Raw genomic sequence first — 22130 nt, 5'->3', positions numbered from 1 at the left:
TCCTCGTTAATTTTCGTCGTTAACCATGTGTTTTCTTGTAGTGATCATCAAGAAATCCAAAGGTAAATTTGAAACTCATGTTGAGGAGTTGAAAGATTTTTCAGATTCTTTACCTACCTTTGATGAATATGATGAAGAACCAATTGAAATCTTGATGATTTGTGAGAAAAACTATGATTTTTCTTCTCTTGAGTCTGAGTTTATGAATGATAATGAACAGACTATTGTAGAACTAACCGTTTTGCAACCGGAGCATCCGAGTAGTTTTGTTTTGTCTCAACAGGTTTTTTAGGAAGAGCCATTGGACTATCCACATCAAGGACCACGTCTTGAAACTAGGAACCCCTTGGATGAGGATCTAGGTCCTATCTTTGATGAGGAGGACGAACCTGGCCCAGTCTTTGATGAAGAAGCAACAAGCATCACCTCCATCGTTATGGAGAGGCATCTATGTTTTGATCCCGGCACAACTTCTGTCCCTTTGACTTCTGATATTCAGGAGTACTTGTTTGTTTTGAGTATCCAGGAAATACAGGTTCAGCCTCTGAGAAATGAAAGCATTGACCGTGCCCAAAAGCCTGAGATTTGGAGAAGCTTCGTTGTCCAAACCAGCTACCTTGGAGATGCCAGCGACAGGGGTTCAGTCAAAAACGGATATCTCAACATTCCGAACGTCTTTTGTCATGAATCCAATTTCCCTGGAAATCCAACTCACCTAGGATTCACTGAGGTTTGGAATCACTTTAAAATATTCACGGAGAAAGGAGTTATGAATTTTCCAAACCGGAGGTTCTCCAGTCTGTCTATCCGCGAGTACCAGACTTCTAAAGGAGATTCAGGCCCAAGGAAGAAGTGGCCTGAGCCAAAACCGATCCTAAACGAATCAAAGGTGTTTCCTCAGTCAACCTCCTGTCCAAACCAAAAGCACTGTAAGGATCATGGGATGATTGTCTCTACTCATCATGAAAACGTTTTGAATCCGAGAATTTCTAAGCAAAAACAAATCTTTATTTGGTTGAAAAACGTTTTACTTAAACCATTTCATGAATTGTTTTCATTGAGCTGTGCTTTGAAAGAGATTTGGTTTAGGAAAAGGCATGAACCAAAATTGCTTAGGCCAAAGAATCAATTTGATTTCATTCATGATGAGAATTTTTCGAAATTGGCATTGCCTCATTCTTTTCCTAACAGTTTTACAGCTTGGCCTCATTTTGAGATTGATTAACCAATTTTTGGCAATCATTTTACTTGCTTGATACTTGCCCACGTGTTTGATGATTATCCTAAGGGCTTGGATCCTGATTTTGATGTCTTAAGAATAGAGAAACCCTTTGATTATTTCTTTCGAAGATTTGATGTGGTTTCTTTAGTTGTTTTGAATAAACAGGATAAGCATCATCAGTTTCCAAGGAGAGCAAGCACTGGTGAACGGCTAAGGACTTGTGTTCGTGGAACATGGAACCGGACATACTTGAGGGAAACGAGTTCAAACCTCCAAGGAAGTTTCTGTCCAAACTTTTCATTCACTGAATTTTCCATGAATATTAAATTCTTTGTATCTGATTTATTCCCTTTTGATACAGGTACAATGGATTTGAGGACAAATCCTTTTGAAGAGGGAGGGAATGATGTGCCGCAGTCCACAGATCAGTACATGGAACTAGCTCAGCATGGAATTCAGGACGTTCTGAACATTTCAACTGAGGTTCATGTTTTTCACCGTAACGGACAGACTGACCGTGCAGTGTACTTGACCGTCCCGCATGCGTTCGAAAAGGAGCTTTGGCTGGAACCATGGTCGGATGACCGATCTGACCTTACTGGAGCTTGCCTTTCCCGTCCAACTTCACATTCTAAGACCATCGATCATGCCAGACTTGACAAGGAACATGCCAGACTTGACTTGGATCATGCCAGACTTGACTTGGATCATGAGGTTTCACAAAATGATCGAGACTTCTCTCTTTTGGCTCGATTGGCTCATACCGCATGTACCGACGACCGTGCTGATGATCTCTCTAGCTTCTGATCAGTTGATGCACTTTGATCAGCCAAATCTCACTAAGGCAAGGATCTTTCACCTATCTGAAGACATAGGACACACTTGGTCCAGTATGGTTCATGATCTGGACATGGTGGTTCATACGGACAGTCCCACATCCGTCGTTCTCCTTACCGCGGTTCATGCTTCAGGATACAACGAATCTGGACAGAAGCCGAATAGTCACCTTGTCTAGTCTTATCTCTTTATTTTTGTATTAAAGACTTGATCTAGATCTAGATCTACTTTTCTATTTAATTCCTATATCTACAAAACTCTATAAGTATGAAACTCTTTCATTTTAATAAGAATAATCGATTATGTCTAAGCTTTTGAGTTAAACTCTTTGTTCTTTATTTTAGAACATTTCTTGTTTCTTGGTGAGTCATATCCAAGCAAACACCTCTCTAAATCGTTGGTCTTGTGAGTCATATCAAGCAACGGTTCAAGATTCTTCTTTTGGTGGACTTGTGAGTCATATCAAGCACCATCTGAAGTCGGGAATATCGAAGGCCAATCCGCATCCTTCGTGAGACCCTTCAATCCATCTAGTTCTCCATCTGGAGTTCATATCCAAATCTGATCCATTCGAGTAATCCGATCTTAGGATCCTTCACTCCGGGTCGCAGATAAAAGACCTAGTGGTCCGACAGGAAACTCCGGGTCCCAAACACGATCTAAGGATCCTAACAGAGCCTCTGTGCCTCCATCTCCGGTGATCCCCGGGTCCTCATGCAACCTTAGGGTTACGAGATAATTCTCCAGACTCCAAACAGTCCACATTTTAGCCCGAAAACCTCCTGATTATTATCCTATCTCCTCAGATCCTATCATTCAACCTACGAAAAAGAGGGATCATAGACTACAAAGTCCCACCTCGATCGGGAAACTGGCGAAAAAAAAAATTTCGAAAGAAAAAGCATGCAGGAGCGAAGTAACAGCAAGGAGTAAATAAAAGGGTAAAACATGAAGCATCATTATTCATAAAGTCAAGGAGCGGGCTAAAAAGAGCGCCTTTATTCAAAAGAAAGCGACAATAACCAAAGTCTCAAAAGATAAATCAGAAAGAAGGTCCCTCCGAGAATCGAGCAACTATAACAAATCTCAGGGTTGCAGCCTGGGAGAGATCCTCCGATCGATGGTCAAACCCTCCAGATAAAAATAGGTGACGCCGATATTCTTCTTCCGGATTCCAATGATCTACGCGCTTCTCCGGCAATTCCTTCATAAGCTCCCACCTAGCCGAAGCTCTCACTTGTCGAATTAGTAGGTCCCGGCAAGCCATCATGTCTTGTACCTGGCCACGGAGAAGGAGAGCCTCGTTAGTCAATCTCCGATAAGCATCTGCCAGAAGGTCCCGATTAGGCATAATCTCGGCGCTTGTTGATGAGATAGAAGATAGACCCCCAGCCGATAAAGCGGCCCTAGCTAGTCTTGGTGGAGGAGTATAAGAAAGACGCCGCTTCCGCGCTTTAACCTTATGATACTCGTCAAAGACAACCGATGCCAGAGACCTTGTCACGTTCCCTAAAACAGAAATAAATATATCATGAGAAGCAAACAAAGACAGAGTCTTATCAGATAGAAAGGGAAGGCTTACCCTAAACGCGACTATGACGCAAGGCCTCCCTGCTCACCAAAAAGTTCACCCAGCGGAATCGCCGAGGAATTCCCATTACAAGCTTCTCCACTGCTTCTCCAGCGAAGGAAACCGGGCGAGACACATCTGACAAAGCAAGAGCTGAAACGTCAGGATCAAGCTCCCGAAAGGACGGTAAAATTCAAAACTCAGAAAAAAAACTTACCCACAGTGCGCCAAGACGTAGGGTAACCCACTGGCTCCTAGATCTTCCCGAACACGTACCGGCTGTTCCAACCATCCCCGAAGGGGTGATTACCTCTGACACCCCTCGAAGGTTCCTCGACCAAAGGGGCGCCATCACGGAATCGAAGATGGTAGAAACCGTCTTTGTTCGCCAAAGGAGCAAAGTAATAACAGTATAAGATCTCATGCACCCCGATGGAAAATACATGGAGCTCTCCAAGTACTTGGATAGCCATTAAAGTCCTCCACGTTAGGGGAGTAAGTTGAGAAGGACATAAACCGAAGAAAGATGACACTTCGTCTATAAGAGAAGGAATAACACCCCGGAAGCCTGCTTCTAGATACGCTTCATAGATAGTCACCTCACCTGTTCCGCCATCCGGAGCGCATTCGAACTCGGTCGAACTCCTCATCCCCACTGAAGGATGAATAAAGTACTTCCTCCTTATGTTAGCCAGGTCCCCCTCTCGGATCTCAGAACGGGGACCGTCATCAAAGAAACAAGAACGGAGCCTTCTCAGGGGAGCCATCGGAACGAACCACTTCACTATCAGCCTCCGGAACATTCCCCCAAGATGGAACGGGGGACGAGAAAGGATCGGGTAAAGGACGACGCGGCCTTGCACGACCACCCACGAGCGAGGACAGAAAAGAGAGCGGCTCAGGATTCATCTTTCTCAGCTAAGAATCAGCGCTAGAGTTGGGTTGAGGCCAGCTAGGAACTATCGTGAATCTCTATTTATACCCGGGTCGTCCCTTTTTTCCGCGGGATATGAAAAGGAAATAAGGATGCTTCCAAATATCCTAACGAATCCCTGATTTAAAGAATCAGCGGCGAATAGGAAACCCGATCTCTGTAGAAAATGGGAAAATACTTCCTATAAAAAGGAAAATGCGAGTTTTTGAAAGAATAAAAAAAGCATCTAGTACGGGCCCCAGCCCCCGGTCTATCCTCTGCATGTCAGTTCATGTAGCTCCTCCTCAGGGAACATCAGAGCTCCAGACTCCACCGTCTCCAAGACATCATCAGAAGCCCAGAAGGTTCCCATCTTCGAAAAGAATCAGCAGACCAAGTAGCACCAGACCCCGGTCTGATATAGGGGATACTGATCATCCCCCGGGTTCAGTGGACCAAAAACCCCCTAAAAGCTATGGCCCATGCTAAGGTCATTCTTTTCGATATTCGATTCTTTTAAATCTTTGGTTTGCTTTGCCTGTGTTGATTTGCTATGTTCCATGCTATGGTGGCTAACAACGAGTTTGTGGCGACTTTAGAGAAACGCCTGCAGGATGTTCCGCGTTCTGACGAGCTTTATGAAATAAAGAAGGTCGTTCGAGCGCTAAAGCTTGGTCTGAAGATGGCTCAGGATCGAGAGTGTGCCAATGCTACTCAACTGGCCGCTGCCGAAAAGTTGGGAAATCACGCTGCTTCGCTCGAAGCTCGTCTGCGAGTTGTGAGTAACAAGAGGAAATCGGCCCTCGAGCAAGTTTCCTTTCTGGACGAGAAGGTTGAATCTTCTGCTAATAAGTTCTCTGACGGCCTTTGTCGTGCAACCTATGACGCAAAAAAGGCTCTAGCGGACAGCTACTTGGATGTGTTGGTATCCCTAAAGGAGAAGTGGGAGAAGAAGAAGTCTGCAACTGATTGTGAAGCTCGTCTAAGGGAGGTCATGGCAAATATATATCTCTTGAAGGAGATCATGAACAACAATATTTTGGCTTCGGACGAGCTGTTGCGACTACGAACTAAGGAGGTCGAGCTCGTGTCCGAGCTCGATGTGATGGTGATTTCCGATTTCTCCGTTGGGAAGCTCGATCTGCCTCAGATTTCAGAGGATCTACCAGAAGATTTCTTTGCTAAGGTCCCTTCTGTGGCGAACGACGTGACGAAGTGCTCGGGTGGTCAGTTCGAGGATGGCAAATTCGGCATCGAAGAGTAGCTTTAGGGATTTTTGATTCTGTTTTTCCCCTTTGCTTTTGTTGCTTTATTATTATTATTATTATTTAATAAATAAGGGGTCGTGAGTCCCGGTTTATTTGTTGCTATTTTTATGTTTATGCGAGGCCGATCTTTTGGGGCCGTGAGTCGATTTGTTGTAGATACTTTTATCGTGGGTTTTGATGTAACAAAAGATTTTGTTGGCTAGTTTCGTCGCGCTTGTTGGCGGAGTTGGCCGCAACTGAGGACTTGCTCAGGGTCCTGGTTTTTGGTCAATTGTTGTCGTTTTGTAATAGGAAATCTGATATGTTTGAACTGCAATGTCTAAGAAATGTATTTATTAAGGTGTCTGACTCTGGTTTGTTACAGATTTGAAAAAGAAGGCAGCTTAATATTGTCGTGCCATTGTCCCTCGGGTGTTGTCATATGCTCACTTCGGGCTTTGAAGTTGGAGGGTGACTGAACTCATGTCGTGAGTTGCCTACGTACCCTCGTCGAGGGATCAAGTCATAACGTAGTTCGATTATTTCCCCAGGGACTGGGCCTGTTGTTCGATGGTTCGTGTACGTTTGTACGTCTGTTGTTGGTTTTGGCTGATTGATTTAGGAGTGTTGCTCGATGTCTTTGAAGCTTGCTAGGTAGCATATCCTGGAGCTCTTCTGGCTTCCTCTGATAATCTCGACTCCTTTCGAGGTTGGAAATTTCAGGCATTGGTGATATGTTTAGGGAACTGCCTTCATGCTATATAGCCAAGGCCTCTCGAGGATTGCGTTGAACGGGACTGGACGGTCTATCATGATGAATTCTATGATTTTCCTAACTTCCCCAGCGGTTACCGCGAGCTCGATCGATCCGAGGGAGTAGATGGTTTCTCCTACGAACCCGATGAGGGGAGTTCGCTCTTGCTTTAGGAGTGCTTTGGTGAATCCCATTCTTTTGAACACGTCGTAGAAGAGGACATCAGCCGAGCTTCCGGTGTCGATCATTACTTGAGATAGTTCGCAACCGCCGACGTCGAGTCGTATTACGAGGGCAACGTCGTGTCGTTTGTCGAGATCTGCGGTCTCATTTTCGTCGAAAGTGATTTCGTAGTTGGGGCCTGATAGGGGCTCTCTCAACCCTACGTTGTTTTCAGCTCTCCATTGGTATGCTTTGATCGAGTTGACCGAATTGCAGAACTTGGAACCTCCATAAATGAAGTAGATTCGTTTTTTGCCTTTGCCGTGGGCCGAAAAATTCCATTTCTTGATTAGTGTTGGTCGGTAGTGTCTCTGTCCCCCAGACAGATTGCAATTAAGGGTCGGCATTCTGTTTTTTTTTTTCTGAATTTGTAGGGCAGTTGGTTTTTCTAGTAGCTTGCGAATTTTGGTCATCTTGTTTTTTTGCTTGAAATTGAGAATTTTTCCGCAGGGAGACTTTGTGTTAGGGTTGCACTGAGCGACACTGGGAGGAGAAGTAGCTTCATAGGGTTTTTCTAATCTGCGGATTGCTATTGTGACCTCGATGCATATTTTCTCTTCGGTTTGGTTCTTGATTTTGTCGGTTGTGTTGCTATTTGGCCCACACGAAATCATGTCGACTCTTTTCTTCGGAGTTGGGGGTGGAGAGCTCGCTGATTCCGGCTCGGTTTCCCTCCCTCTTTTGTTCGTCGAGACTTTGGCTTTTCGGTTAGATTTTGGAGTCACTGGCTCTTCCTCTTCCTCTCCGGTTTCTTCGCCGGTTTTTTTATTTTTGTTCTGACTGCGAAGCGCCGCTCGACATTCTTCGGTCGCGTGGCCTTTGAGGTCATGAAAAGCGCAATATTTGCTAAGGTCGTCTGTTGAAGACTTTTCCAGTGAATTGTTTATTGCGTAGGAATGTTGCCCTCTGGTTGCTGGTTCTTTGGGAGCGGTTGGCTTTTAGGCCGCATTATTCTTGTTCGCACTATACTGCACCTTTAAGGCTGCGACCTCTTCCTCGTGGGTGGCGAAGTAAGAGGCTCGGTGTAAGGCGTTATCCAACGAGATAGGTGATCGTACTGCCAGTTCTTCCCTGAATTTGGATGAGAACAAAACGCCATTCTTCAATGTTGCCAGGGCGACGATTTCGTTTGGATGCGAAATCTTGGCTTTGATTTCTCAGAACTTGTTTATGTACGCTCTCAGTGGCTCGAAAGGCGCTTCCTTGAGATTCCAAAGATCTGCCTCGGTAACTCTTATTTCTATGAAGACTGAGTACTGTTTGAGGAACGTAGATACCAACTGGGTGAAATTGTCAATCGAGTTTTCTTCTAGTCCGGCGAACCATTCGAGGGCGGCCCTCGTGAGGTTCTCGGCGAAGAAGCGGCAGTAACCGGCCTCCTTTTCAACGTCAGTGAGGTGTGCTCTTGATATTGCTAGGCGGAAGTCTCGTACGTGGGCCTTTGGGTCCGTGTTTCCTGCGTATTCAGGGAATTTTAATTTCCCAATATGATGCAGCCTGACGCTGGCAATTTTGTTAGTAAATGGAGTTCTTCTTGTTTCCTCGATGACCATGTTGATATCTGGGGCAGAGCTTGTTGCCATATGTACGATGGCATGTATTCTTTTGAGCTCGGCGTCGTCTCGATATATTTCTAAAACGCTCCGGTTTCACTCGGGATCCCTAGGTCTTCTCTTTGGGAGTCGATATTGATGTCTCCGAGCTTGTTCTGTTAGGTTATCGAATCCCGCCTGATGGAGGGTCCTAGTGGCGGATAGAGTTTGACTTTCGGGGATCGAATGGTTCGACAGCGGGATCCGCGTTGTTGGTTCCCCCTGCCTTTCCGTTGATCTGTTCTGGAATTGGATCAGAGTGCTTTGTGGACGTTGCCACCCAGTGTCAATCTCATCCAATCCGTTGTAGCTTAAGCTTCAGTGGGTCATGCCCTGCGGCGGGGGTCGTTGTGAGTTTTCTCCCGTGTAACGTCCGGATCAAGCGCTTGGGATCTCCGGAGTACCGAATAGACCGGCGTTTTGGGGATTCGATGTCCCTCCTAACGGGTCGAGGGACGTTTGATTTCTTTCTCGAGCGTTTGCAGCTCGATGCTCTGCGAGTTCCCTCTCAGCCTGGTCTAGTCGGTTACCAATGGTTTGATTGGCGATCCTTTGGTTACGAATTTCGCCGATCAGAGACGAGAGCATTCCTCGAAGTTCGGTCACTTCTTCTCGAGTTTGTGCTAGAGGGGTCGGCGAAATTGGTCTGGATTGAGATCGGATCAGGTCATCGACGGATTGTCTGTCCCCGGGACGGTTCCAGACTCGAGCTCCAACTCGTTCTGGGATCGATATCTGATTGATCGGAAGAGATCGATCTTGACTCAAAGTCCCGATCGGATGGCTCCCGTCGTCCCAGCTGGTATTGTTTCGGTCCCCGAGTCGGATCCGATAGGATCGGTGTCGTTGACTCTTGAAGGTGTGGTTCCGACGGTTTGGTTTGGATCCATAGTCGCGCTTAGGAAACTTAGATCGGTTTCTTAGCAAAGATGTTTTTCGTTTATCTTCCTCACAGTCGGCGCCAAAATGTAGAACCTAAAATCTACACTAAATATTTGATAGTGATCGGGAGTTTGATCTAGGGAAGACAAATGATGTAGGCAACGATATCTTTAGAACACAACGATGTAAACAGTTTCCAGTAGGTAAAAATGGACTTTATTGATTAATAAGATCGAATACAATGAGTTGAACTAGATCGAATGATACAAATGAGATCAGTAAAGAAAGGATCTAAGATTGGGATGAAAACAAGGTCGATGTATGTGTGTAGCTCTCTCTAGGGTTTTCCACGTGTCCTTCTTCATGTATGTTCTCCTTCCGTTATAGTATGTCGACCTCGTGACCTTCGTAACTGCTCCGCGATCTTCGTCTCTTGTTCCGCGATCTTCGGGACTTCGATGGTTCCGCCTCGAGCTCGCACGCTTGCTAAGGGCTTCAGTTCCTTACGGCCCATATCGTTGATCGTGGCCCATTAATGTATTGGTCGAAATTGGGTCCAACAATAGTGAATAATGATATCCATAAAAAAATTGTAGTTAATCGTGGTACTTCGAATAGCCACAAACTATGGTTCATAGATATTTAGCCACGAATGAAAAGTAATCTGAAAAGAGGGAAAGAAGGTGTATCTCCTAAAAACTCCAACTTCTCTTTAGTCTCACACAAAGTTGACATCATCTCCGGTGGCCGGTGTGCAATTCGCCACCGGTCGCCATCCCTCTTTTGTTTTAGTTTTTTGGATGTATCATATTATCGATCTCTAGATCGAATTACTTTTCCGTTGCGGATAAACTCTTCGCTTAGGCGACTTTTGATGTGGTTTAATAAATTTCCGGTCGTTTGATCAGATCTTAAATAGCAACCTTTCGCCGTGTTTCTTTTCAATTCCAAAGATTAACTGTTTGAAAGCTTCACTCATCGTATCAACTGAGCCTCTTTCTAAAAGAATCAGTCTCTATCTATGTTAGCCATTAATAGGCGTTAAAGGTAGAGCTTCTTTGATGGAAGATGGTCAAGTTAGTAAGGCTTTTTGGGTCACCCTGAAATAGATTCAGCAGAGTTGGCGTGAAAACGGTCAGATGAAGAATGGCTTTCATTCTGACCTAAGCTTCCTCCGGAGTAATAACGGTGAGCGCAGCCTCTTCGATCAATTAATCTTGGTTGGATGCGAAATGTATGGAGTACAAGAATTAAGCTATGTGAAGAACTGCTGAGGTCAGCCGGAAGAGCTTCCCGACGGCTCACCGGTGGAGATAGCTTCATGCATATCTAGAAGCTGACACGTAGCATTGCCTTTTATAAATGCTTAGGCCATGATTAACGGGGTATCTTAGAAGGGGTTTTTAGTTTAATTATGAATTAAAGAAAATGAAAAATGGCAATTACTATAAGCTACGTATCTTAATTAGGTTACACAAGATACGTCTCTTGTATGCCGCACGTAGTTTTGATACGTCTCTTCCTCTTCATCTGTCTACAAGATCGCTTCCGGCATCGCTACCGTACGAGTCGACTCTTCCGCGATCGAGAGATTCACCACTAAACCCCTCCCAAGGAAGCTCCTTTGGTCTCCCTCAAGGTCTAACCAACGAAGCGAGGCTTTGTCCTACGGTGCGGCCGGGATGTTGAGCCGGAGTGGAAGCGAGGATTGTGGTGGCGCGGTGGTTGATTGGTTGCTGCAGACGGTGACAACAACACCGACAGTCTTCGAACCCAGTTGTCATCTCTAAATACGAAACCTTTAAGGTTTCACAGCACTGGGCAAACACACACTCCGTAGAAAAAGATATAAGCTTTTGTGTATCTTTCGAGCCTCCGAATCATCTTTAAACGTATGGCACCAGGTCCCCTTCCATTTGATTTCAATCATGTGATCCTCAGATTAATGTGTTAGATACTGAGGAATGATATGTGGTTTCTGATTTCATTTTTGGCATTTTGATCTGTTTTTTTTTTTGTGGTTAAAGATGTTAGCTTTGGATATGTTGATGTCAGGAGAAAGAAAGTAGAGATTGCAGGATTTGTCATCTTCCTTTCGAGAAGATGGTTCTAATGAATAAGAAGAAGAAAAAAAAAAGCAAGAGAGGGTGAAGGTAAAGATGAAGAAGAAGAGGAAGAAGAAGAAGAGCAATTGGGTTGCCTTTAAAATTGGATTGCTCTTGTAAAGGTGATTTGGATGTAGCTCACAGTAAGTGTGCTGAAACTCGATTCAAGATCAAAGAAACATGTAAGGGATCTTCAATTATTCTCAAAGAGTTTTTTTTCCTCTTTTGTTTCTAGAAAATTCTACATATTCTTATGAATCTATGGGGAAGAAAATAGTTAAGTGTGAAACAGAATGAGAATCTTGCAGTCCCTTTTGGGCTGCGATTGTTTGTTGACTCAATTAAATTATGTTTGTGTGATTTGCTTTGCATTGAGAATCTTGCAGTCCCTTTTTGCTTAGTTTGATTCTCTTACTAGTCACTATTATGCCAAGAGTTTTGTCTAGCATCTTTGCATTGTCTTAAGAAGTAGTAACTAACCGGTTAGAGTTAAATCTTCTTCTATGTGTTTGGAAGTTGAAAATGAGTCTCTAAAGACTATACTGATATTGTTTCTGTACATTTGAACAGGACATGTGAGATATGTGGCGCAATGGCTAAAAACGTTGCTGGCGAACAGTCAAACCAAGAGAGCAATGCCTCTGCCCATTCACAAACAACTGCAGGACAAACTCAGACAGAGATACGGGGAACGTGGCATGGTCGCTGTGTTATGAACTTCTTACTTGCTGCTATGATATTTGCCTTCATTGTTACTTGTTTTTTATTTAGAACTCCTAGATAGGAGACTATCATTAGAGACTCAAAATCAAGACATCATTTAACTAAGGTTCTTAATTAGTTTTAATTACTAAAATAATGAATAAGAAACCCAAATGGGGTTGTTGGTTAATCATGCTCTTACATGTGTTGTATTAAGATCTTTCACTTGATGTTACGTAATCACGTGTTGGGTTTTATAGCCTGATTTTGTACTCTTTGGTCTAGCCCAAGAGGCTATGATGAAATATAAGTAGACAAAAAAAAGATATTTAGCCACAAAAAATTTACAAAATATCTATGAATTTCAAATGTTTGATATGTTATGGCTATTGTGGTTTAAAACAATAGTCGCAAAGTGTTTCTAGCTAATTTGTGACAGTTTTTCTTGTTGTGTATAAGTTACAATGTGGTTAACTATTTTGTCAGTGATTTGAGACGGTCAAACTGTTTATTTTAATGAAAAATGCTAACAATTAGCATAGACCATGTTAGAAGTGTTGAAGTTTTTGTATTAAAGAGGTACACAATTATATTTTTTGTGGTTGAACTTGGGTATGGGCCTGGAAAACTAGATTTAACTTTTAAGTGATGGGTTTTCAATATGAAATATGAAAGGTTTTTATTGCAATATTGGAAGTGGATCTAGACAGACAACATACATTTATACATATGTATAACTTTATGGTTAGGGCATGAAACCATTTTTATAAGGAGATTAATAAATGAATGAAGAGAGAATTCTATAGGGCTTTTAAGAGTTTAGGCCAATTTCGTTCCTCTTTTGTAAAATTCAGTTTATACTTGGGCTTGGTTTTAATAAAGATGACAAAAAAAAAAATTCAGTTCCATGAATTTTGATTAATTTAATGATTGAACAAGAGTAAACATCTCTTCCATTTTAAAAATCATAAGAGTATCGAACAACTCGAACCAAAATGCACCGTTCCGATATACACCACATTCCAACGTCATTACTCTTCTTTTTATATGTTTTTTAATTAATATACTGTATATAAAATAGAAAACATTTAGACTATTTTCTTTTTTGGTCTCTGAAAATACGGGAAAAACAAGACGTGACGAAGCTCCATAGTTGGTGGTGGTCGAGATCCGGCGTCGACGGGTTTCCTCCTCCTCCTCCGATAATGATGATGATGAAGATTCCGAGCGGCGTTGTCGCTTCAGTCATTGCCTTCTTCACCGCTGCTCTCTCTTCTTCTTCCTCCGCTATTCCACCAATCTCCCCAAAGGTTGGTTTCCTCTTTTTAGCATTTGTGATTACAGATCTGCTCTAGGTTCCTGGTCTCATACGAAATGAAATGAATGAGCAGGCTTGGAAATCGAGGAAGATGGAGAAAATGGAGCCTAGGTTTGATGGGTTGAGGTTCATAGAGACGTTGGTCACAGCACACAGATAGATATATTCATTATCACTTTTGTCCTTTGGTGCTGCAAAAGCTTTTGACACACAAAGCGTGAGTGCTCTCACTAGGGTCTTCTTCTCTTTTGTCCTTGTTGTCTTCTATTATACCAAAACAGTCTTTTCTTTTACAATTTACATTTGTGTACTGAGACTTGTATGGTTGCGCTAAAGTGGCCAATCGAGTGCCATTCAGTTGTGTTTTTCTTCATATTTATTTTTTGGTATGAGCCAAACATGTATGGGCATGACATTGAGTTTGTCAAAAGTTGTATTAAGGATAAAAAGAGCAATTATAAAGGAGGGTTTAGTTAGATTGTATTGGAAAATACTAGTTGATTATTGGGGGTTCTTAAGGTGGGGTTCTTAGCGGAATATAAGAACCCGTCTCTTAACTTTTAACTAAAAAAGTTAAGAACTGGTTTTTAAATAAGAACCGGTTCTTAAAACTCTTATTTAAAAACCGGTTCTTAAAAATCTTATTTAGAAACCGGTTTTTAACTTTTTTAGTTAAAAATTAAAAGACGGATTTTTATATTCCGTTAAAAATCCACCCTAAAAACTCCCAATAATCATACTCAAGGATTGCCCATATGCTAGTGTATGTTTAGTTGAGTTTTACATTCAATATAGACAAGATGAAAGCAAAAAAAAAGATAGTCAAGTGTTAGTTTGTGTATTTCTCCTCCATGTAGCTGTCACATATACCAAGCAAATGTGTGTTGTGTAATAAGAGCATCAAGACAAGAATGATCTGTCATAAGAATCCGAGAGCAAGCAAATTGCAATTAAAACATGAAAGATGCTCACTCTGTTCCAGAGACACTGACTTACAGCTCATCCAAACCAACATTACTCTCTCTCTCTCTCTCTTCCTTTTCATTATTTATTTATTTATTACTACTGTTTTGTTTGTTTACTTTGAAATTTAGTGAAATCCTAACGCTCTGGCCCCATCCTTGCCTCCTCTATCATCTTCCTACAACCACTCACTACTCTGTCTCTCTCTCTCTCTCTCTACTCCCTCACTTCTACCCATGGCGCCTTCCCAGATCTCATTCTCTCTGGTTTGCGTTGCTCTCCTCTTCTTCTCTTTTCTTCTAACCGTCACCTCCATTGGCATCAACTACGGCCAGGTTGCCAACAACCTTCCTCCCCCCAAGAACGTCATCCCTCTCCTCAAGTCTGTAGGCGCCACAAAAGTGAAGCTCTATGACGCCGATCCACAAGCCCTCCGTGCCTTCTCCGGCTCCGGCTTCGACCTCACTATCTCCCTTGGCAACGAGTACCTTGCCCAGATGAAAGACTCGGACAAAGCCCGTGACTGGGTGAAGCAAAACGTCCAAGCTTACCTCCCGGGCACCAAGATCGTGGCCATCGTGGTAGGCAACGAAGTCCTCACCTCCAATCAGTCAGACCTTTCGGCAGCTCTCTTCCCGGCGATGCAGAGCATCCACGGTGCTCTTGTGGACTGTGGCCTGAACAAACAGATCTTCGTGACGACGGCGCACTCGCTAGCCATCCTTGACGTATCTTACCCTCCGTCCGCCACATCCTTCCGACACGACCTCCTGGGAACCCTCACTCCCATCTTGGACTTCCACGTCAAGACGGGCTCCCCAATCCTCATCAACGCCTACCCTTTCTTCGCCTACGAGGGTAACCCCAAACACATCTCCCTCGACTTCGTCCTCTTCCAGCCAAACCAGGGCTTCACCGACCCTGGCTCCAATTTCCACTACGACAACATGCTCTTCGCCCAGGTTGACGCCGTCTACCACGCCCTTGACGCCGTCGGCATCAGCTACAAGAAAGTCCCCATTGTCGTCTCCGAGACGGGGTGGCCCTCCAACGGCGATCCGCAGGAGGTTGGTGCCAACTGCGACAATGCGCGCAAGTACAACGGGAATCTGATCAAGATGATGATGAGCAAGAAGATGAGGACGCCCATTCGACCCGACTGCGATCTCACCATCTTCGTCTTTGCTCTCTTCAATGAGAACATGAAGCCTGGTCCCACCTCCGAGAGGAACTACGGCCTCTTCCACCCTGACGGAACTCCCGTTTACTCCCTCGGGATCAAGACCTCCTCCTCCTCTGGTGGTAGTAGTGGCAGCAAAAACTCCACCGGTGGTGGAGGTAGTAGCAGCAGTGGCGGTACCACTGGTGGATCACCCGGTGGTGGTGGTGGCGGCGGCATCTACACGCCTGAGAACCCTTCACCGGATTACATGTCCATCTCCTCGGCAAGGGTAAAGTTTTCGACTTCACACTTTTGGTTTATTGTTTTACTTTCTCAAATTTGCTTCTTCTGTCGTTCTACATTTAGGTGTATAGTGGGTGGTTGATTACTGCTTAAATCGTTTGCTTAGAAGAGGAAACTAGCTAGCTCTCTTCTTGTTTCTTTTTAAAAAGTGTTTACAAGTAGAAAACAAATCAAGAGCTAAAAGAAATTACGATAATCGAATAAGGATGGAATTTACATGTTAGTGACTTTCGGTTAAAGTTGGAATCTTTTTCTAAAATTTGACAAACTGTGACGGTGAGTGAAAAAGGTATAACAATGCGTTTTTTTTTCGTACTGGCTATCACGTGGAGATGACTCTTGTTTGGTCACTTTTGTCTGAAACATAATTGAGATTATTGAGTGCCTCTCTTTCTGACTTGTTGATCTTTGTTAATAAAAAAAAACGAGGGTGACATAAGCAGCTTGTGTGTTTTGGTTGTTGACCGTTGTGCAGGGAAAAGGCAGATTCGTTGAGTGTGTGTTCTTCTTCCTCTTGCTTTGCATCATCAAGCTTCGGCTGTAAAAGCTTCACCCCACTAGATCTCGGCTTTGTACCCTCTAATCGGGGTGGTGACGTGAAATTATCCCCAAATTTTATTTTATTTAATTAGTTTGTTATGTTGGTGTTTGGTCGGAAACCTATTTTCTGAATGAACCGTGGATTTAGAAAACTCACCATCTTTGTTGTGCCTACCTCTCCTCTCTTCAACTTCTTTTTCTTTCCTTTCTCTATTTTGAAGCATAGATATTAAAATAATGAAAGCTTAGTTGACCTTCCATGAGCATAACTTGGAAGACATTTGAGACATTGCAGCCGACAATATCTCGGCACAAGTAATAAGTGATATTTTTCTTTTGATAAGGAAACAAGAGTAGTCCTTCATCATAAATATCCTTACTATTCAGACTCCTCAAACTTTTATGCTTATGTGACCAATCAATCTATATGGTCCACCAACCATTCAATGGAAACTCTTCCATCTCAATTCTTAAACCAACCTACCATACACTATACCATTTCATTGAGCTGTTACTTTGGACAAAGATATAGACTACAAATCCAACAAAGACAATAAGGCACATGTCTACACAAAGTTTGCCCACTTTGAAGCTACTTGCTTACTTAACCTACTTTTGTAATAGTAGATAAGCAAAGACTCAACATAAGTATAAAGCAAGAAACCTATTAAGAGAAGCCAATTTACCATATAAGTCCCGATAATGATCCCGTTTTACTCTCAATCATCCTGTAATATTACTAAAATTTATATAAATGCATATCTACTGTATATGAATTTAAATAAATGCATATCTACTGTATATTCGAAACAATATACCTTTTAATTTTATTAAAGATAATTTCATTAATATTGCCAGATAATTCAACTTAAACAATACACTATAAACACAACTTCCGTATATAACATTGCTATAAAGTTACACAATATACTAGGTATTTTCCCCGCATGTGTGGGCATAATCATCTTACAAATATTATTTGTTCATGCAATGCTAGATCAAAAATTATCAAAGTAACTTATTGTTCATACTCTTGAAATTTTTTGATAATAAATTACTTTTTATACATAACAAAGTTTTCATGAAATAGAAAAAAAATGTTATTGCATAAAAACTTAGAAATTCAGAATTTTATTATATTTTTAACCCAGTAAATATATATATATATAGAGATTTCTCTTTTCATTTTAAAATTTTAAATTTTATGAATATTTTCTAGATAATAACATAATACATATGATTTTTAGATAATAACACAATACATAATATTAGCAAAACAGTGAATATCCCCTTTCCGAATATTCAGAATTCAATACTTTTTATAGAGTAGTTGTATACAAATTGGAAGATATATGCATTATTTTTTTATTATTCAATTTTACACGATAATTATAACCTCTTAAAATAGTATAAATATATGAAATCTAATATGATGATATTTATATGTATAGATATAAATATATTATAGATTAATTCCATGATTATTCGTAGTGTATTTCCAGAATGCACACTAAAAATACTTTTGATAATAAATGTGCTCCAGCATAATAGACATCATCTAACAATACTAAAAGCATAACATACTCAACTCTCAGCATGTCCACGTCAGCTAAAAAAATCAACCTATCATAAACATTCTTCTGTCACGTCGTCATCGAAACTGGTCTGAAGCGTAATTTTATTCTTCCCCGACTATCCAACTTCGTCTTCATCGATCAAATTCTGCAATTCTCCGTTACCATAACTCACGCTTCAACAATTTATCATGTTTTTAAGTCTTCTTGAATGGTTTCGTTCCATCTCCTCCTATTTCTCCTTCTATATAAAGTGCCCCATCTGATCTTCAATCAACCCTAATTGACAAACACCACTGAAGAAGCTACAGCTACTGCCATGAAATCCACCGGTAAGTCTCCCGTCACCACCAGCATGTCTGTCTGTCGCAGCGGGAATTGAACTCTGTTTCGGTTAAATAATAAAAAAACTTTTGTTCCTCTCATAGAAAACCCTAAAGCCATGTAACTCCTTCACTCAGATTCTTCGAAGCCTTTTAAATTTCTGTAACCACCCGATGTTGACGACCTCTTCAGGTACCCCATCCCATCCCATAGTATATATCTTACTTCCCTCATCACTTACACATAACTCCTAAACAAATCACACCAAAAATTACCGCATGGTCCCGTCAGATCCCGTAATCAGAGGAAACAATTTCCTCTGGCTCCATCTGTGTTATCGCCTAACTATCTTCTCCAACAGTCAAGTAAGATTTATTACCATCTCTGAAAAGTTGCATTGCATTTCTTAACACTTTTCTGCTTTGATTTCTTTATGAATCTATTTTGTTTGTTTGGTGCTGTTACAGAGTGAGTGCTCCGAGGTACCAGATGTTTCCATTAGATATGGATCTTAATTTGAGAAAATTTAATCCCTGGCCGTCGTGAAAGCCTACGATCACCAGAAGTATGTTTTCTTGCGATTAGATGAACACTTCATGAATATTTGATCGAGAATGAACTAATTAATTATGTTAATAGCGTTTTAGTCCTTACTGTGAAATTTTTTGATTGTAGCATTAGCACATGGCAAAATTTTCCTGATTAAAATCTCTTCATACTGTCTGTTATAGGCTGAAGAAGCTACATGCAAGTCCAGGAGTACGAAAAAGATGGGTATTCAGAGATGCAGAGGAAGAATGATGTCGAGTGTGAGGGAGAGGAGCGGAAGTTGGTGGGTCAATTTAGTTTATCTCCAGTTTTGTGTTGTTTAGACGTCATGCTTTTAGTAATACTAAACATGGCTAATTGTGACATGGTTTTGTAGAAAGAAGAATAGAAAGCTTGACAAGCCTAGCTAAAAGAAGAGACATATGCCTTAAGAGTTTGAAAAATGGAAAGGGCAGTTCTCAGTTGACGTTGAAAGAAGTGCAAGGTGGAAATAATGAAGATTGCTTTCAGAATTCGTTGAATACATAAAGGTGTATCTTCGATAACCAAACACTTTCTCATCTCCCATTCTAATCGAGTAATCGTCATTCTGCCTATAGAAACAACTTCACGGTGAAGTATAGAAAATGTGTGATTTCGCTGCTGTCAGATTCTATAAAATAATAATTTGCTGGCCTCTCTCTAATTTAGTTACTACAAACTGTCGCGTTGACAATTTTTTTTTTCTGAAACAAACGTCTGCAGTTTCAGATTAGGATGAAGTTAGGGGAAGAGATCGGGAGGGGTCATTTTGATTACGGTTGCTCTCCTAAGTTCAAGAAAGAGAGGTTGCTGTTAAATGCATCCCAAAATCTAAGGTCAAATTTACAACTAATACTTTATGATGTTCTCCCAAGTTTTAATCTTAAGGTTTATGCTTCAATTGGCTTTAGGTTTGCATGCTCTTTGATGATTGGTATATATTACTATAAACCACTTGGATAGAGAAAATGTTCTTCTGCCGACATGAAACTCGACAAAGCTCTTGACTGGAGTTGTGAAATACAAAGATTGAACTGTCTCATAATTTTTAATTTCCTTCCCCCCCCCCCTCTCTCTCTCTGTATATATGACATTGTTCTTTTTTCTGTGTCCTGGTTTCTTTTGGGTCAGATGAGGGGCAGGAAGTGAGGTATGAAGATGGCTACATGAGAGGATCAGATGCAAGGATCGAGTGGGAGAGAAGGGAAGATTTTTGTTTCTGTTTGTTTGAAGGAAGTAAGTGAGAAAGAAAGACGTAGCGGAGTGTATCAATGATGAACACAAGAGCCATCTTTCCATTTTTGAGAGTTCCATGTACCCCACTGCATATACATTTGGTAAGAATTGCTTACTCTGGTAGCTTCTTGATCCAAATTCCGTTTTTGCTGAGATTTCAGTTATGAGAGGGCCCAAGGACGTGAGATGTATCACTACAAGAGGAGGAAGGGAAGGCCCATCAGGATTCAATGCAAGAAGAAGGGAAGGATGGTGTGGGATAGATTCCTAGAAGAATGACATGGGTGAGGAGAGGTTCTAGAAGAGGGTGAGGTGTTTCTTTCCTTTTGGTTACATTCCATGTAACAATTTCCTATGCCTCTAGACAGTGAGTTTGGCCTTGATGGTTGTACAAAAGAGGTGTATGATTAAGGGGCGAAGGAAGTGGCTCTCTCTTAGTTAGTACAGTTCATGGTAAGGCATGTTGCTGAAACGAGAGAGCCGAAGAAGGATGTAACGAATAAGGTACTACAATCTTCATTTCATAAACACGGTTGTTTCATTTTATAAACACAGTCCTTGGGTTTGGTATATGCAGTGTGTTTTTGACATTGTCTCCAACTCTCAATGAAGCGGCTTGCTACAACCTAGGATCTGTGGCTCTTGGTTCACTCATTATCTTTTTTGTGGAGTCTGTTCGGTTCATTCTTGAAGCAATTCATCGGAGAACAAAACTAAGCGGGACGACACCTGATCATTGGTTTTCCAGAATGGGTCATTACACTTCACGGCTGTCTCAAAAACGTTAAATGGACTATCAGATTGGTTAGCCGCAATGCGTACGTGGTGGTAACAAAATCTATTCCTTTGAGCAAAGTAAACCCTATCTCTTTGGCCATTTCATGAAAGATGGCAGTCTTTTGGTATCTTATACAAATTGCTATAACAGGGAAAAGCGGTTTTAAACTTTGGAACCAGGGAAGTTCCTTGTGTTCTAGATTGAAGTGTTCACTGATATTTTGTTCTCGAAATCAAGTTTGTTCTAGTAAAAACTTAGTGAAAAGCTGAGTTTGCATTGTCCTATGTCTATGTTATTGTTTCTCTTATCGTTTTAGTATTATCTTTGTTTTAGTTCAAGGCGTGAACATCAATTTTGCTGTTCAAGGCGTGAACAACGGTTTTGATGTTCAAGGCTTGAAGCCTAAGGAAATCAGTGGCATCAACAGCTATTTTTCTGAGCCTGGAACGCTTTCTCAAATGGGATGTTCATCGGTGGCACAAAAGTACATGGTTATCGAAGGAGAGCCAAATGCCTTCATTCGAATGAAGAAGGTAACATAAATGATTCTGCTGAATCTTTTGCCTTTTTGGTCCGAAGGCAGTTGTTTTTAATGAATTAGTGCTACTTTTGTAGGGAGCTGGTGGTGTTACAATCAAGAAAACCACCCAAGCCTTGGTCTTTTTTATGACAACCAATGACCTTGACCAATGCAATATAGTTGTAGAGAGGTTTGGTGACTACCTGATTGATACATGGCTCTGAAATTCATGTTACTGCTATGTTCATGTCTCCCATATTGTCTTCCTATTGAGGGGAAAGCTATATTTTTTTTTTGACATCGAAAGCTCCATATCTTATTAAGAAGCTACCGAGAGGATGGCCTCAGGAGCCATCCAGCTTGGAAGCTGAGAGTTTACATGGGAAAAAGAGAATCCTCGAGTCCGAGCTCCTTTAGCAAGTCGGTCAGCTCGGAAGTTTAGAGAACGGGGAATAAAAGATATAGAGAAAAACGTAAACATAGAACGAATGAGGTGGAACTCATCAAATTCGGCCAACATAGATGGCCAGTTGTCTTCTTCAAGTAGCTTGACTAGCTGAAGGCAGTCTGTCTTGAAGTTCATTGTGCAATGATCCAACTGGATAGAAGATTTCATAGCCCACAAAAGAGTTTGGAACTCTGCATGTAGGGGGTGAGGACTCGGTTACTAGAAAATGAACCATAAGTCATCATCCCATCTTCGTTAGTTAGGACCATTCCTCCGCCAAAAAACCATCATCCTTGTGCCAGGAGGCATCGAGCGCGCAGTTGGGGTCGGGGTCGTGAGGTGCCGACG

General features: G+C 41.8%; 3 protein-coding genes and 1 long non-coding RNA gene across 6 annotated transcripts; all 4 read left to right on the top strand.

Annotated features, from left to right (window-relative positions):
- The first annotated feature begins 9886 nt into the window (after positions 1–9886).
- Positions 9887–12191, top strand: LOC106299783. Of its 3 annotated transcripts, none has more exons than XR_001261873.1 (3): positions 9887–11131; positions 11295–11526; positions 11915–12191. It is a non-coding gene; the product is annotated as an uncharacterized LOC106299783 (long non-coding RNA). The 3 variants fall into 3 exon arrangements; XR_001261874.1 differs by having other exon boundaries at positions 11267–11526; XR_001261875.1 differs by having other exon boundaries at positions 9887–11143; positions 11267–11526.
- A 791-nt stretch (positions 12192–12982) lies between these two features.
- On the top strand, positions 12983–13842 carry LOC106299128. The gene is made up of 2 exons (XM_013735265.1): positions 12983–13356; positions 13438–13842. The coding sequence occupies exons 1-2, from the start codon at positions 13252–13254 to the stop codon at positions 13522–13524; spliced, it is 192 nt and encodes a 63-aa protein (XP_013590719.1). The 5' UTR covers positions 12983–13251; the 3' UTR covers positions 13525–13842.
- Positions 13843–14446: 604 nt separating this feature from the next.
- On the top strand, positions 14447–16590 carry LOC106300472 (glucan endo-1,3-beta-glucosidase 10). The gene is made up of 2 exons (XM_013736625.1): positions 14447–15778; positions 16268–16590. The coding sequence occupies exons 1-2, from the start codon at positions 14564–14566 to the stop codon at positions 16334–16336; spliced, it is 1284 nt and encodes a 427-aa protein (XP_013592079.1). The 5' UTR covers positions 14447–14563; the 3' UTR covers positions 16337–16590.
- Positions 16591–19784: 3194 nt separating this feature from the next.
- Positions 19785–21558, top strand: LOC106297640 (profilin-1-like). The gene is made up of 4 exons (XM_013733843.1): positions 19785–19815; positions 19932–20036; positions 21148–21347; positions 21430–21558. Exons 1-4 carry the CDS (start codon positions 19785–19787, stop codon positions 21556–21558), a joined length of 465 nt encoding a protein of 154 aa, XP_013589297.1.
- Positions 21559–22130: the final 572 nt, after the last annotated feature.

This window comes from Brassica oleracea, chromosome C6, assembly GCF_000695525.1.
Source record: "Brassica oleracea var. oleracea cultivar TO1000 chromosome C6, BOL, whole genome shotgun sequence".
NCBI lineage: Eukaryota > Viridiplantae > Streptophyta > Magnoliopsida > Brassicales > Brassicaceae > Brassica > Brassica oleracea.
The sequence above is the reverse complement of the archived record's forward strand: the minus strand, read 5'-3'. Positions and strand labels throughout refer to the sequence as shown.